Source organism: Manihot esculenta, chromosome 6 (assembly GCF_001659605.2).
Source record: "Manihot esculenta cultivar AM560-2 chromosome 6, M.esculenta_v8, whole genome shotgun sequence".
Classification (NCBI taxonomy): Eukaryota; Viridiplantae; Streptophyta; class Magnoliopsida; order Malpighiales; family Euphorbiaceae; genus Manihot; species Manihot esculenta.
The window spans coordinates 24,919,511-24,937,040 of NC_035166.2; the positions used below are offsets into that span (position 1 = coordinate 24,919,511).

At 33.1% G+C, this 17,530-nt stretch overlaps 1 protein-coding gene across 1 annotated transcript; it reads right to left on the reverse strand.

Annotated features, from left to right (window-relative positions):
• Window positions 1-762: 762 nt before the first annotated feature.
• LOC110616961 (cytochrome P450 94B1) lies at window positions 763-2,633 on the reverse strand. Its single transcript, XM_021759501.2, has one exon. It carries the CDS (start codon window positions 2,566-2,568, stop codon window positions 1,042-1,044), a length of 1,527 nt encoding a protein of 508 aa, XP_021615193.1. The 5' UTR covers window positions 2,569-2,633; the 3' UTR covers window positions 763-1,041.
• Between the last annotated feature and the right edge of the window lie 14,897 nt (window positions 2,634-17,530).

Consider the following 17,530-nt stretch of genomic DNA (forward strand, 5'->3'; position numbering starts at 1 on the left):
AGATAGGTTCGTAATAATGCTAATCTAACTGCTCATACTTTAACTAGAGAATATATCATGTATAATCATCTCTATATTTATAATGATATTCCTTTTTATTTAATAGAATTTTATTAATACAATCAGTAATTTTATTTTAAAAAAAAAATTTCAAATCTTATTTTTCTTCCTATACAAAACCATAGTTTTTAAGTTGAAAGAGCAAGAGGATGCTATATTTATTTTTTTCATATTAATATCAAAATTTAATACTTTGAATAAAATAATTTATCTTGGCGTAAGATGCCAAGAAAAAGTTAAGATGTGGACTTTTGTTATAATCCATATCTGGCCAGCCAACAAGTAGAAGCATTGAACGAAAAAGCTTGGAAGTTGGAACTTAAATTCAGAAAATTATTAACCATCCTATTAAAGTGTTTATGATTATCTTTAAATTTTTTTTATTTTTTTAATAAAATTATTAATTTATTGTGACACCTCAATTTGATTTGATGAGGTAATATATCGACTAATTTGACCTCAAATTTGAAGATTAACGTATCATTATCAACCTTGAATCTTCAACAACAACAATTTCAAAATAACGACAATGACATTAACTCCCAATAATTCGATGTTACTTTTTGGGTAAATTTATCCAACGTTTATATTTTAGTATAATCATAATCTTTTTAAAAATTAAGAATAAATTAATTTTATATAAAAATAATATTTATTCATGATTAATTATAATTAATGTGAATACATATAGATTGTGATCTTTTTTGCATGCTAATATATATCAATTAAATATATTAATTTGTTATCATCCGATTGGAGTACAATTTCAGATATAATAGGAAATAAAATATAATTATTGCATAAAATAATTAATCAAAGTTAATTAAAAGACTCTTTCTTTCTTCCTTCCTTTTCTGTCGTTGGACTATCGTCTCTAAAGCAAGACATGGGATTTTCCACGAAAACGACTAGACGTAGGATTCTTTGCACCGCGTCAATTAGGCCAACCATTAATTAATTTACAACCGCATGGAACCATTCTCATTTCCTTCTCTTGACCAAAACCTTCAACCCACCAGCCATGTGCGCCGTCAATAGAGGGACAAAAACAGGCTGCTCCTCCCCTACGGGTCTCACCTTGAACCGCCTAACCACGGAAGCCACCACATACTTCATCTGTATAAGCGCCATCTCCTTTCCAAGGCACACCCTTGGACCCGCTTGGAACACCGGAAACTTGAATGGACTCACCATCTTCATTGCCGCACCGCCGTTTCCCAACCCAACTGGTTCCTCTAACCAACGCTCTGGTTTAAACTCGAGGCAGTCCTTGCCCCACAAATTATCCATTCTTCCCATTCCATAGGGAAAATAGGTCACTCTGTCTCCCTTCCCTATAAAAGTCCCGTCGGGAAGTACATCATCTCTGAGAGCATGCTTCGAGTCCCATGCAACTGGAGGATACAATCTCATGGACTCGCATAAACTTGCTTTCAAGAAGTTCATGTCTTTAAGTAAATCATAATCTATGGCCCCTTCACCATTATTGAGTAATGTTTCAACTTCATCCACAATCATTTCTTCCGAGGACTGGTGCTTTGAAAGCAACCAAAAGAGCCAAGTCATTGCTGCTGATGTTGTGTCTCTTCCAGCCATAATGAAACTTATTAGCATATCTCTTATAACTTCCTCGTCGTGGCCAGCTGATAACAATCTAGACAAAAGATCATTATCTCGTTTGCTTTCTCGGTCAGCCTCAAGATCCCTCTTTTTGTTTTGGATGATTTCTAGAACTGAGCTATGGACGAGCTTTATTGCTTCTTTGAGCTTTTTTTCAACACCTATATTCAGCATTCGCTTAATCTTCCACGCAGCAGAAACTGGTGCGGCTCCACGCATGGCGCTAATCTCAGAAGCAGCATCAAACGCCTTAACAAGTGGCGGCAAGGGACGTGAAAGATCCAAACAAAAAGGATCCATCCCCAAAGAAACCCGACTCACAATATCAAATGCAAATCTTCTTAACACATCTTGCAAATCCAGAACCTTTTCACCATCTGCAGCTTGTTCCAGAAGAGGTATTAAACGATTCTCCACTTCTTCCTGCAGCGTCTTCACCACGAATTCCCTCAAAGACTTAGTGCTGAACTCGTGGCTAGCCAGCTTACGTTGAGAGCTCCATAATTCACCATCAACATTAAATATCCCACACCCAAGAAGGTCTCCAAGGATATCAGTGAAGGGTTTACCTTTAGGGTAGTTACTGAAGTTGATCTTGAGCATATGCTCAACATTGGCCGGATTAGCAGTGACTATGGTCCGGCGAGCACCCAGCCGCTCAACTACAATGGTTTGCGTCGGAGACAAATATAAAAGATGGGTGTACCAGTCTAAGAGGCGATGACGATTCTCATAGAAAGAGAGCAAACAGCCTATAATTGGATAAGAGGGAGGACCATCAGCGGCGAGTAATTTCAAACGACTGTAGTGGAATTCTTGAAAGATAGAAAATAAGAAAGAAAAGAGGAGAAACCCAAGAGAGACAAAGATAATGAGAAAGATGAACATGGCGATGAGTCTTGTATGTGGGAGAATGATCTAGGGTTTATCTTGTTCTTGCAGAAATGAAAAGAAGACAGGTGATGTTGTTGCAAGAAAAAGAAAATATATGTATATATAGATTTTCTACGTGCTAGGGACAGCGCAACAGAGGCCGCTGTTGAAAACGGAAAAAGAAAATAAGGACAGCAACATGAGTCACATTGTTCTCGAGCTTAAAATAGAAAATTTGCGGGCGGGGTCATAAAGGTAATTTTGCTGACCGCTGATTACGAATAATTAAACAATGATTAGTTGCCAAGCAAAAGATAGGGATCTTATGAGAGGATGGAGGACAGACGATGACTTTTGCAATTGATTTTCCTTCCTGTATCTACTATTTTACCTCAATTTTTATATTAAAAAAATTAACATTTATGCTTTAAAAGGGCATACTAGTAAATTCATGCAATTAAAAAATGGTAAATTCATGAAAATAAATATATTCCTTTCTCTATTTATTAATTTATTATATTTTTTTATATAATTTATTATCCATGCAATTAAATCTTATAAAATATAATAAATATATTTTTATATAAAATATTATATTTATTAATTTATAATAAATTGATCATGCATATAATTTTTTTTCATATTGTTTTTGTTTAGAAGATGATATAAACTCTGACCATGATTCTATTCAATATCACATGTGGACTTTGATTTTATATACATTGTTTTATCAAATTAGATCTACAAGTTATTAATAAAATATGATTACTTTTATCTTAAATATTAATTTATATACGTTAATTCATATATTTTTATATAAAAAACAATTATTTCCAAGCTTTAATTATTCTTTAATGAACGTTGTCTATGAATTTAAAATTAATACTTTAATATGTTCTGTAGGCGATGCAACTTTAAGAGATTATTATAATTAAATAAATAAATAGCATAAAAGTTTTGGAAGATAATAGTTTTTTGAAAAAAATCAGTTGCAATGTATTAATAGTCACGTGAAAATTTAAAATCACGTTTCTGAATTCAGAAGAGAGACTGCTTCCTTGGGAATAATCGCACGCCGTTCGTTCACGGCTTTGTTTACTTTGATCATTTCTCCCATTTCTAGTATACACTTTTCTTTCCAACCAATCAAAACTTCTTTATTGATAATCCACTACAGTTAACTGTTGCCTTTTTTCCGTTAGGTTTCAATTCCTTTTATTTTTCTTCTGGATTCGTCCACCATAATACGCAACCTCAATTCATGCCTCTGCCGACAGATGTCTATGATTTTTTTTTTTGAAGTATTTTTTTGTGTTTAATTTTCATGCAAAATATCACTTAATATCTTTAATTTTATTTAAATAAATTTTATTTAAACTTTATAAAAATTATATATTTGCACCCATTTAAATTTACTAAAGAAAAGTTTTGTAACTTCATATATTTAAATTATTTAAAAGTAAAATAAATATATAAAAATATTTATAATTTAGGTGCTATAAGTTGGTTGGTAATCCATGATCGCCGGATTTCTCTCCTTAAGGAGCGTGGTCTAGTCTTGGAGTAAGATAAGAGTCCAAAATCCATCGAATTGTACATAAGTCAGTCCAGTAATGTGCGATCAAGTCTTGTGATTAGAAGTGGAACGGATTGACTATGTAAGCGAGTCTATCCATAAAAAATATGGTCTGGTGATGTGACAGAAGATAAGGGAAGTGAGACCAGTCACTTTTCAGTCCTGTCAGTATTTATGTTCAAAAGAATTAAATAGCCGTCTGATGTAAAAAAGTGGTCTGACTTATCTGTACATACGGCCTAAGTGATAAAGACAGATAGCACTGTAGAGAAATGCAGTTATACATTATTAGAAGATAAAATAAAAAAGAATAAAAAGGAGAGGCGTGATCTTTCCCGACTAAATTTAACACACTATAAACTCTATTTTTTGAATTTGAAAATATTAATTGGCTAATGATACGAAGGTTGTGCCTCATTGGCTTGTTTCTATATATGATCATCTGCTTCATCTTAGGCACATTTGATATAATGCAACGCAAATAATTTAATCAATCATATAATGTAATAAATGGTACAATATAATGCAATATAATTGTATATTTAGTTACATTTTATTTTTATATTTAATTTATTTATTATAATATTTCATCTACCTTATAATTTTTATTCATTTTATTTTTTAAATATATCAATAAAAATATTTTTTATTAATTTTTTAATTATACTTATTTTAAATTTATTAGAGAAATTTTAAGAAATTTATTAAAAAATTAAATTAAAATATAATAATTAATTTATATAATAATATAATGTGAAAAATAAAAAAACAAAAATTATAAAACTAGTCATAACAACGGTGGCTAAAGAAGAGTGATGGTGGTGCGTTATTAGATGATAATAATCCTGATAATTGGCAATAGATAAAATAATTAAAAGAAATAATTATGATTATTCATTTATATATATATATATAATAATAATTTCGTTACTTAAAATATTATTACCCCAGTATATTTTTGTTATTTTCTTGAATAATTTTTTTTATGTTATCAAAAAATAATGAAAATAAAAGATAAAGAGGATTATATTACATCCTTAATGATGTCATACCAAACACAAACTTTATTGTTTGAATGTTTGGGCTTAATAGTCAATCTAGTCTATCATGTTTAGTGAAGCAAAGTTGCTTTATTGCCGTGCCTAGGATGATAATGAAGAAGTCATTTTGATATATCCTATCTGATTCCAGAATAATATGACAACTGTTATTTATTTATTTATTGAGTTAAAGTTGAAAATTTAAAATTTTATAGTTTAATTTTGATATAATTACCATTGAATTAAATTTGTGATTGCAATTATTTTTTAATTTTTAAATATAATAAAATTATTTTGTTAATATTTTAATTTTCAAAAATACATTTAATATATTTAAAATTTTAAAAATCTATTAATTATTCAACTATTTATTTTAGTTATGAAATATTTAGTATTCAATTCTCGTGACATTGATTGAAACTTTGCTATAAAAAAATGCAAAGTAATAAATTAGAAAATGAATTATTAAATTAGACCCTATCTTTTTCCTTCTAGTCAAATAAAAATTATTTATTTTATGCTTGTCGATCATGTCGACACGCCATAATGTTGGAAATTTTGGATCCCAACTAAAAGACAAAACCAAAACTCTTCCATATATATATTGAATTTTTATTTTAAACCAAAGAAATAAATATAAAAATTGTATTTATATTATAAAATTCAGGAAGATAAAAATTAAAAAAACTGTGTTTATATGAATAATATTTTTACAATTTTTAATTATATCTAATAATTTATTGAAAAAATAGTTTTATTAATATATATATAAATCAATTATTGAAAAATTAATACTTATATATGTAAATAGGCATGAGTCATTCCAATATTTCAGACACGCGACATTTGAGGGTGAGTTCGGGCCGCCGTTTTAAGGCGGACACTGGCTTCAACTTGTCCCATCTGATGACTTGTATCTTATATTTCAATTTTCAGATACGCAGAATCTGCAAAACTCCAACGTGGCAACGGTACCATTGCCCAACCAGCCTAGCTTCTACTTCTACCTATACCGACTTATCACCTATATTGATCACCGCAAAAAATTAAACTCTGATTACCAAATAATTTCTATATATATTTTACCAATTAGTAGTAGGCATTTGAATTTATTTGGAATATAGAACAATCTAATTTTAGAGAAAGTTGATTGACACTGTATGATTAATAATCAATGCATGAAATAAAATTATTTTAAAAAGGAAAAGAAGATAAAAAAAAAAAGCATAGACATAACTGAATTATCCACGTGGCATACATTTAAGAGGGGAAGATGGAGAGGAATGGAGAAGGTGAGATTGGAAGTGAAGATGCCGACACGGTTGGGGGAAGAGTTGTCTTGTCAGTGTCTCCACTCTCCACATAAAGAAAATGTGAGAAAAAAAATAGGGCTGAGTTTGGATTTACCTTCCAACAATCTCCACCACTCTATTTTCCAATGTGCCCAAAACATTAGCACCCGCATTGAGCTCTGAAGTGGACTGGATTGGACCCATTCCCAGATTTCCTATCTTAGACAATATAAGTATTTAATTTTTAAAAGTTTGAAACTTATGTATAAACACTTAAAAATTAAATAGTTATATTTTTATAAAAATTAAATATTAAAAATTAACAAATAAAAGTGTCAACTATATGCCAAATTATATATTTGGCCCGCTATCAAAATATTGGCACTGAAAATTAAAAAGGGATATAGAAAAATAATAATAAATGTAAGAGAGACGAGAAGAAGTTCTGGTTTGCGATTTAGCCGAGCTCATGTTGCCGAGAATGAGGGCTCTCACGGAAAGATTGGGTCGGAAATAACTAAGACATCACGACTAGGGGTGAGCATTCGGTCGGTTCGGTTCAAAACCGAACCGAACCGAAATAACTGAAAACCGAATTGCAGAATTTTACATAAACTGAACCGAACCGAATAAGAGGAATAACCGAATCGAACCGAACCGATTTGGTTCGGTTCGGTTCGGTCGGTTTGATCGGTTCGATTCGATTTTTAAAAATTTTTTTTCACATTCATTCTAAAATCCAATTAAAATATTTTAATTTTAATTTTTATAAATAAAAAATCAATACTGGGACTGCGGACGGGGACGGGGACGGGGACGGGGACGGGGACTGGGGACGGGGACGGGGACGGGGACTGGGGACGGGGACGGGGACGGGGAGCGGGGACTGGGGACGGGGACGGGGAATGGGGACTGGGGACCTGGGACCTGGGACTGGGGACGGGGATGGGGACGGGGACGGGGGCGGGGAGAGGGGGCGGGGAGCGGGGAGCGGGGACTGGGGACGGGGACTGGGGACTGGGGACTGGGGACTGGGGACGGGGGACGGGGACGGGGACGGGGGCGGGGGCGGGGGCGGGGAGCGGGGGCGGGGAGCGGGGAGCGGGAAGAGCGGGGAAGAGCTAAAACCGACGTAGTTTAGTGATTTCGGTTCGGTTCGGTCTGATCGAAATTTTTGAATCTAAAACCGAACCGAACCGAAATCACCGATTTTTCAAAAAATTAAATCCGAACCGAACCGAATTAAAAATAAAACCGAATCAAATTTTTAGTTCGGTTCGGTTCGGTCGGTTATTTCGGTTTAAACCGAATAGTGCTCAGCCCTAATCACGACCCCTCAACTAATTGTTTGATGAGCTCGTGCAAGATAATTTTAGGAAGCCGGTAGTGCAAGCATGAGAACCTCTTCGCATTGGAAAAGCCCCATTGGTCGGCATTAGAGAAAGGTCCGCATGTAATTGTTTTAAAAGAAAAGTGTGAAGTTGGACATAAAGGATATTGGTTAATGGGTTTTAGGAGTGTTTTAGTTTACCCATTGAATGCAGCGGCTCATAGGTAAATCTAAGTGGTTGATACGTTATAAAAAAATTTAACTAGTAATTCTACAATTAAAATTATTTTTTATCAGCTGATTTGATTTTATTTTTTATTTAAATTATATTATTTTTTTAAAATTTATTAATTATAATTTTTTAAATTAAATTTTCATTTCAATAAATTATTTAAAATTAAAAAATATAATAAATAAATTAAAAGTATAATAAATAATAATTAAACTAATTATAATATTTATTTTTAAATTTATAATATTTAAATTAATGACAAAAAAATATACTTTTTATTTTATTACAATTTTATTTTATCTTTTTTAATTAAAATATAACATTTTAAACTTTTTTTAATTATATCTATCGTTATTTGTGTCATTAAAAAACTAACAGAATTATCACATCGTTTATCATATTAATGGCATATCAGTAAAATTTAAAATTAATACTAAAAAATTTAAAATTATTATTGAATTAAAAAATTTATAAAGAGAAATTATTAATTAAAAATAAAAAATAAATTTAAAATTAAAAAATAAATTTAAAATTAAAAGTAAAAAAATAAAAAATAAAAAAGAATTTTTCATAACTAATTAAATAATCTTCATATAAATAACTTTAAAAAAAATTATTTCTTACAAAATTCTAAAACAAGATTTTTTATATTTTGAACAAATTTAATATAATAAACCTACTTAGCATCTAAAATTTATTAATTATTTTTCGCATATAATATTTTTAAACAACTTCTTTATTCATTCATATTTCTTTAAAAAAAATTATTATCATCTCATATACGTTTTTTTTTCCTTTATTGCATTGTAACTCATCATAAAAATATAATTAAATGAATAATGTATGCGACTACATAATTAATATAAGACAACCGCCGCAAATACTTACCATTAATACTCTTAAATAATAATTATAAATTATCACCAATGATTTAAAAACTACTAGCCGCCTATTATAGAGTAACGGTATACGTATGTTTTAGACAAATAAAAATAATATTATTAATTTATTATAATATATTATTATATAATAAAAAATAAACTTTTTATAATAATTTTAAATAATTATCAGACAGTTATCTTAATAGTATTAAAAGCTAAAATATTTCTATATAAAATTTAAAATGTGTTATGATATGATGATTTAAAAAAAAAAACAGAATATTTCCTTTTAAAAAATAAATAAATTTACTATTTATATTATAAACAAAAATTCCAAATTACTTGATACACATACAATTCAAATAATTTGAAGGAATAAAAATGTAAAATATGACAAATGAAAAATTTTCATCCAAACACATTGGCAAATAAATTTAATGTAAAATATGACAAATGAAAAATTTTCATCCAAACACATTGGCAAATAAATTTACTCTTTATAAATTATTTAATTTCAAAATTTAAACCTGTGGCCTTACTAGTGATTTTCGAGATTTAGACTTGTATTTTTACTGGTGATTTTAAAGATTCAGACTCTTGAATTTATTGGCAATTTTCGAGATTTAGACTCATAGCCTTACTGGAAATTCTGGGATTCAGGCTCATAGCCTTACTAACAATTCTGAAATTCAGGCTCGTGACCTTACTGGCGATTTCTGAAATTCAGGCTCGTAGCATTATTGATAATTTCAGAATTCAGGCTCGTGGCCTTACTAACGATTCTGGGATTCAGACTCGTGGTCTTACTAGCGATTTCAAGATTCACGCTCGTAACCTTACTGGCGATTTCAAGATTCATGCTCGTGACCTTACTGGCGATTTTGGGTTTATTAGAATTTCTCTCACTTTTGAAATTTATTTGTAAAATAAAAACTTGCACTGCATATATAAATGTAACGAGAACACTCGCTATTAATTGAATAATATTTGTCAATGAATACTGTAATACCCGGCTAGACTCCGGTATCGGAATCCCTACCGTCCGGTGGGACCTCGGATGTCGAAAACCTCTAGAAGGGTAAAATCATGTTTTTATAAAATGTTTCAATGTATTTTATGGTTTTAAGCAAGAAAGAAATTAAGTTTTGAATGAAAATAACCTTGGAGGAAGACTCAAGTTCGGCCGCCGAACCTCAAGTTCGGCTGCCGAACATGCATGCGCTTCGGGAGTGCTTTAGGCCCCCGAAGGCATAAGTGAGGGAAGTCTAGGTTCGGCCGCCGAACCTTAAGTTCGGCCGCCGAACATGGCATGCATGCGGAGGCACGTTAGGCCCCCGAAAGTGGCCTGGCCAGCCACCTATAAAGGGGTCCCTTGTCCGAAACGGGCGAGCTTTTCTCCCCATTTTCGGCCAAGGTGAGCTCTCCGCCGTTCCTTGTTGATTTTGAGCTTCTTCCTTCGAGCTTTCATGATTTCTTATGGATTTTAACTTGTTTTTGAAGATTTCGAGCTTAGATCGAAGTTGTGAAGCTTGGAGACCTCAGGAACCCATCTTCCCCAAATCTCCAAGTTAGGTCACACTCTCTCTCGATCTTCAAGAGGTAAGAGTCGATCTTGAGCTCATTATATGTTTAAACAAGTTTTAAGTTGATTTATGGGGTAGAAATGCATGTATAGGTCTATGTTGAGTTATTGTGCAATGTGGGTTGTTTGTGTATGTTTGATGTGTTGTAGTTGAGGTTTAGGATAGTTTGAAGCCCCTAGGAGCTTATGTATGAATGTATGTATGTTGTGGAAGTGTTTATGCATGCTTTGGTTGAGTTGTGAAGTTTGGGAGGCATTTGTGCATGTTGGAGGCTGAGTTTCTGCCCTTTGGGAAGAACTCAGGTTCGACAGCCGAAGGGATTTTCGGCCGCCGAACCTGCCCGTGGAGGCAAGCCTTTGGCTGCCGAACCCTACCCCCGAAAGTGGACTTTCGGCTCTGGAAGGGAGTTTCGGCCGCCGAAGGTGCCGCCGAACATGCATGAGTTTTGTCTCTGGAGGGAATCTTCGGCCGCCGAAAGTGCCGCCGAAGGTGCATGACTTTCGGCTCTGGAGGGACTTTCGGCCGCCGAACCTGCCGCCGAAAGTGCCCTGTGCAGCCCTCCTTTGTATGTTTTCTATGATTATTTTGAGGTGTTTTAGGGGGTTTTTGGGGAGTATTTTAGAGTCATGTTCATATATGTTTGGTCTCTCATTTGAGTCCACCTGTGTAGGTTCGAACCCGAGGAACCGAGGACCTCAGCAGTGAGACGACTGCTTCAGTGTCTTGTCAGAGCTAGCCTAAGGTGAGTGGAATAACTCTTTATGTTTTAAAGCAAGTAATGAAAGTTTTAGCATGATTCACGCATCATGAATGCCATGAGATATATTAGGGTGCGTGCATTAGAATTCACGAATATGTTGCATTGCATTTTACGTTGTCGATGTGGATGAATGTTGAATGATCCATTAGCCCTCATATGTTATGACATGATATAATGATGATATACTATGGAAGTCCAGGCGTGCCTGCACTACGCCCCTGGCACTATGTAAGAGAAAGTCCGGGTGAGCCTGCACTACGCCCCCGGCATGATTGGATATGTATGATATGACATGGAAGTCCAAGCGTGCCTGCACTACGCCCCTGGCAAAATTAGACTGTATAGAGGGCTAAATGGTGACAAGTTCATCCTTGATGTGATTTGTTTGTGATGTGATTTGTTTGTGATGTGATGCATTCCATGATATTACATGTTTTAAATACAATGTTTTACTATTCTGCTCATTGGGCTCTAGTAGCTCACCCCACTCCCTTAATTCCCCAGGTTTGCAAGTACGGGATAGACCAGGAGGTCAGTTAGAGTAATGTCATGGTCATGTAATAGCTAGTAGTGGACATGATAAATATTGAATTGTAATGTTTAGTACAGTAATGTAATGAATAGTATTAAACAGTTATGTAATGTAATGGTGTTATTGAGGATAGAATTGTGCTTGACCCTAGTATGTTGTTAATCCCTTTTGAGTACATGATTTTAATGATGTTTATGTAAACCAAACTTAATACATGTTATGTCACCCCATTGGAGCATTGATAAGGACTCCAAGGTGGGGTTAATGTTTATGATTATAAATAGTGCATGCACAGGTTGAATTTAGTGATTGAATGAAAAGAAAAGTTCAAAATTTTTATGTATGTGTTGATCATGTATGGGATTAAATAGGTATACAGGATGAATGTTTGGCTTGCTATGGGTCCCGGTGGCCTTAAGCCAATCTGGATCCTAGAGCCGGTAGCGGTCCGATTTCCGGGTCATTACAAATACTGGGGTGTGCATAGCTTCAAGTTGTCTTCCGGATTCTCAGACCTGGTTATTCGTCTCAACGCTTTTTTCCCTTCGTATTCATCCAGGCTCTTTGGTTATAATTAGCTCTTTGGTTTGCTAGTTGACTTTCGTGCTCTTTAGCCCTAACTCTCTTTCTGAGCACATTAGCTTTTGTGCATCTTTCGGGCTCTTTTAGCCCTGGGTTTGTTTCTGAGCATTTTTGTTCTTGCATTTCTTTCGAACTCTTAGTCTTGAATATATATTCGGATGCTTTGTTCCCATGTTTCTTCCGAAAACTTAGCCCTAAGTCTTGCTTCTTCTGAGCTTTTAACCCTGATTCTCCTGATCATTTTTCCCTTGGGTGATTTCCAGGCTCTTAACCCTAACTCTCTAGCCTTTCTCTTGCTTTTGAATTTTTTCTGAGAAATAAAGGTTTGCACAAAATATATATAACGAGAATGCTCGTTGTTAATTTGAATAGCAAGATGCTTAACTTCATATTTCAACTGAATGCAAATATTAACTTTGTCCAACTATATCATCTCATATGATTCAAAAGAATCTAATAATGTTTCTCATGCATAAATGATTTCACAGCTTTCAAATCATAAAGCAGTATGCTTTAAATAAATAATCATTTTCTCAGTGGATTCATACAAATATTAATCACAGATGATAGCTTTTTAATTACTTCAGTATACTATCATATTTTAGGTTCATGTATACAAGACTTTCGTCTAAGTTTTTTTTTTACTAGTTCATAATAGCAAAAGTACTTTGAGCTAAAGAAAGTAAATGTACAACTTGGGTAACTCATGCACGTTACTTCTCTTCCATGGTTGATGGATTGCCCTTATGTTTCTCTTTCTTCTCATATCAGTATCGTACTCTATTTGATTTTCGTCATGCGGCTTTTAGATGCAGCTGGTGATTCCCAGGTCTTTCACCATCTCTCTTTCTTTCGGTCTTTCTTGTTGTTTGACTGTTATCTTTTCTTGGTTTTTCATGTGGATCTCAATGGAGTTTATTTGGAAACTCCGAAGACAAGATAGCCTCATTCGTTTTCCACAAACAGCACCACTTGATAAATTGAGATCTGGCGGGGTGTCCAAATGATGACACCTGGGTAAAGGCTCGATTCAATAGATTGACTATTGATCCATGATTGGTTCCGTTAGGTCCCTTCATGTTTGATCTTGAGGAAGGAAACTTGTACGGTCACTCAAGTTAGATAAAAAATTATATGAGATTCATTAATATAAAGAGAAAATAAATAATAAAGCATTCAAAAGAAAATTTTCAGAGGGCGTATTTTGGGTTATTCTCTGAATATATGGGAGAGGGATATTAACTTTCGGAGAGCTAGTCCCTGAGTGAGAGAGGGCCTCTGGGAGCCTGAGCCTTATTTTGAGGCTTGATCATTGATATATATAAAGAATCATTCTGATGGCAGCCAGCGTCAAGTTCCATCAGATCGGAGATTGCACCCTTTGGCCGGTGTGTCAGACGGATCATAATTGCGGAGCAAGTTTAATCCATACCCTTTGGTAGGTGTGTCAGGCGGCTAGACAGCCTTTTTGCATGCGCATTTAATATTTCGAAATGGGCTAGAGGGTTCGATCATCGCGTTGGAGGTCGACGCCTTATCTTGATTTCATTAGATTATGTCAGGCTCATCCGACCTATATAAAGGCAGGTTCCTTTCGATCATTAAGGTTGATGTTCCTGTATTTAATTGTCTCGTTTGCGGTATGAGCCTTGAACTGGTCAGGCAAATCATTCTGGGAATTAATGAAGTCTTAGAGAGCTGGAGATTTGATGTCCATATTTTATTAATCGGGCTTTTCCACTGCCCGATTAAACTGAATGACCCGGCTTATGAGATTTTTCTGTATCCTGTATATACGTGTCATTAATGAATTTTATTTTTCATGTGTTATCAAATAATAATAATAATAATATTATTATTATTATTATTATATTTTTATTTTTATTTTTTGTTAATTGAAACTCATCTCAGTACAGTAAGTTTGCAAAATATCCAAATGGATTTTATAGATTAATTTCTAAAATTAATAACTATGTGAAGCTTAGATGTTTAATTCAGGTAGTATTCTTCTCTCATAAACGATAAATTGCAGGAACCTTGAAATTTATTTTAAGCTTATTTTACCATCTCAGATAGTATGTTTTAAATTAATATATTTGTAACGACCCCAAAATGGACCGTCACCGGCGCTAGGATTCAGGTCGGCTTAAGGTCGCCAGAACCCGTAGCAAACCTGCTATAATCTCTGTGTACCTGTAAATCTTATAAATGATCATACATTTTTTTGTGAAAATAAAAACTCGTTTCTGACCCAAGGCTTAACCTGTGCATGCACTATCTCTGTACTCTGTACTTTGTACTCTGTACTCTGTACTCTGTACTCTGTACCCCTGACTAGAGTTTGCTCTAGATGGGTTAACTCATACTTGTTAAGCCTGGTTTTTCACATACTCTGTGATCATGTACATAACAAAAGATTTACAACACAAAATAACTAAGTCAAGCACAATTCTAACTTTATACACAACTCTTACATCTCTTTACTATTACATGTCCACTATGTTCTATTACACAGCTCTTCTCTTTTCCTGAACTCTGCTGAACTTTCCCTATACATTGTACACTGAACCTGCAAGACTGGGATTAAGGGAGTGGGATGAGCTCTATAGCCCAGTGAGTAGAATAAGAAAACAAGTCATTAACACATGATCTTATGGAATGCATCATATCACAGACAACTAGAGACTTCTGGCATCCAAAACTCTATCGGAAAGTCGAATTCCGATGCTGGACTCTAACCGGGTATTATAATATTAGTTAAAACAATACCCGATATTTGCGCATATATATATAGAGGCATAACATATTATATTCAAATATTAACTTAGCATGAAAACTTTTTATTGTTAATTAACATAAATGTTTTTAAGAAAATGGATTATTTATTTAAATATATTACTTTATAAATTAAAAAATTTTTAAAAAATTTATAAATACAAAATATTATTTATTAGACTCCTTAAATTATATAAGTCAATATTATTAGTTGAAATTAACCTTTAATCATTTAAAATTACGAGGCTACCGCCCTATGCAACGAATTATCCATTACTAAATATTAAAATTCATGAGGGGACATTGTTGATGCACATATGTCGTGTAAGTTTCGATTTTGTAAATAAATTTTAAGAGTAAAATAATATTGAGGTCTCAATATAAACTAAGTCTAATAATAAGGCTAGAAGCGACAATAAAATCAATATATTTTAACATAAAGCAAGATTAATAAAGTCGGAACTAACAGTAAAATCAATGTATTCGAACATAAAGTAAGGCTAATAAACTCGAAAGAAACTCCAAACATAAAGCATTAATAAGATCGGAAGCGACAATAAAGTCAATATGTCTAAACATAAAGCAAAATTAGTAAGCTCGGAAGCGACATTAAAGTCAGTGTGTGAATATAAAATAAGACTAAGAAGTTTGAAAGCTACAGTAAAACCAGTGTGCCCAAACATAAAACAAGATTAATAAATCCAGAAATGACGAAAAGATCAAAGTGTCTAAACGCTCAAATGAAGAAAAGACCAAAGTGCCCAGATGTCCAATTGAAAAAAAACACCAAGATGCCAAGACCTAAGCGCCCAAATGAAGACAAGGCTCAAATGAATAGTAAGCCTAATGCGGAATCTATGATCAACATGTGATCAAAAAACCCATCACACAATTTGATAAAAAACAAAGTAAAGATATCTTCAAAAAGGTTGTTCTACTACACCCCTAACCAACGAATGTGATTAGAAACATAGATAATGGAACGAATGTTGCTCTACCACACTCCTAACAAACCAATGTGATTAGAAATATAAATAATCAAGCTATTCCAGTTTTGAGAACGCCACAAAAAATTATTGATAAGTTAACTAAGTATGGAGGAGATCTATATTAGAACGCCACAAGATTAAACCTTGATAAGTTGCTAAATAATGGAGAAAAATGAAATATTATTCATAACATCATCTTTATTCATTGGCCTATTGTGGCTGTCGGGTATTTTTATACCCTTCAAAACCCTAATTTTATTATAGGAAGGTGTAATTACAATATAGAAATAATATCTAGTCAAATAATCAAATTTGAATTACATTAAAGATCATTTTCCTAAATTATCTTGGAGAAATCTCATTCTTAAATAGGCTGCACGAATTTGCTTTTTAATATAGGCAAAATTAATTTAAAATAAATCTCATAAAATATTAAAATACAAAAATAATAAAACTGGTCTAAATGCAATTTAGTCCTACATGCATTACGCAATTCGAAACTGTGTTGTGTGTCCACATGTATCGAAGAGAGTGTTTTTTATTTTCTTATTCTCTCATACTTTCCAACTATAGTTCTCATCTCCTAAGTTTGAAATTAAGTGATGGTAACTTGATTTATCATGAGTCCGAAACTGTGTTGTGTGTCCACATGTATCGAAGAGAGTGTTGCTTATTTTCTTATTCTCTCATACTTTCCAACTATAGTTCTCATCTCCTAAGTTTGAAATTAAGTGATGGTAACTTGATTTGTCATGAGTTAGAGTTTCCCATTTTAAATCATTGAAGTATCGTGTCATTTCTTTACTCGTATCAAAGTTTAGGTGCTTAAATAAAGATCAAACTTAAGTGTCAAATGATGACTGGATCTAAGTGTCAGAAAGACAAACTAAAGCCTAAAAGGGCATAAGACAGTTCAAAACTAAAAACCTCAAAAAACAAGAGCCCAAAAAGAAAAATAGAAGGGATAGAGAAAAAGTAATAATAATAATAATAATAATAATAATAATAATAATAATATATGAAATAGCTAACTACTTCAAAATGTTACATAAAATTTCATACTCGAAATAAGGAGTATCTCATCATATGGCTATTAATAAATAGGGTAATTTACGATTTAGTTCCTGGGTATTATCATTATTAACAAGTCAGTTCTTGTATTTTTAGAAACCTATTAAAACGTCCTTATGTTTTCTCTCCGTCAACGAAATAGTCCTTCTGTCTATTTTTGCCGTTAAAAATATAGTAAAAGACTATATTACCCCCCATTATTTTTCTCCTTCTCCTCCTCCTTCCTTTTCTTCTTCATCAATTCTTCTTCTGCTTCTTCTGCTTCTTCTTCTTCTCCTTCTTCTTCTGCTTCTTCTCCTTCTTCTCCTTCTTCTTCTGCTTCTTCTCCTTCTTC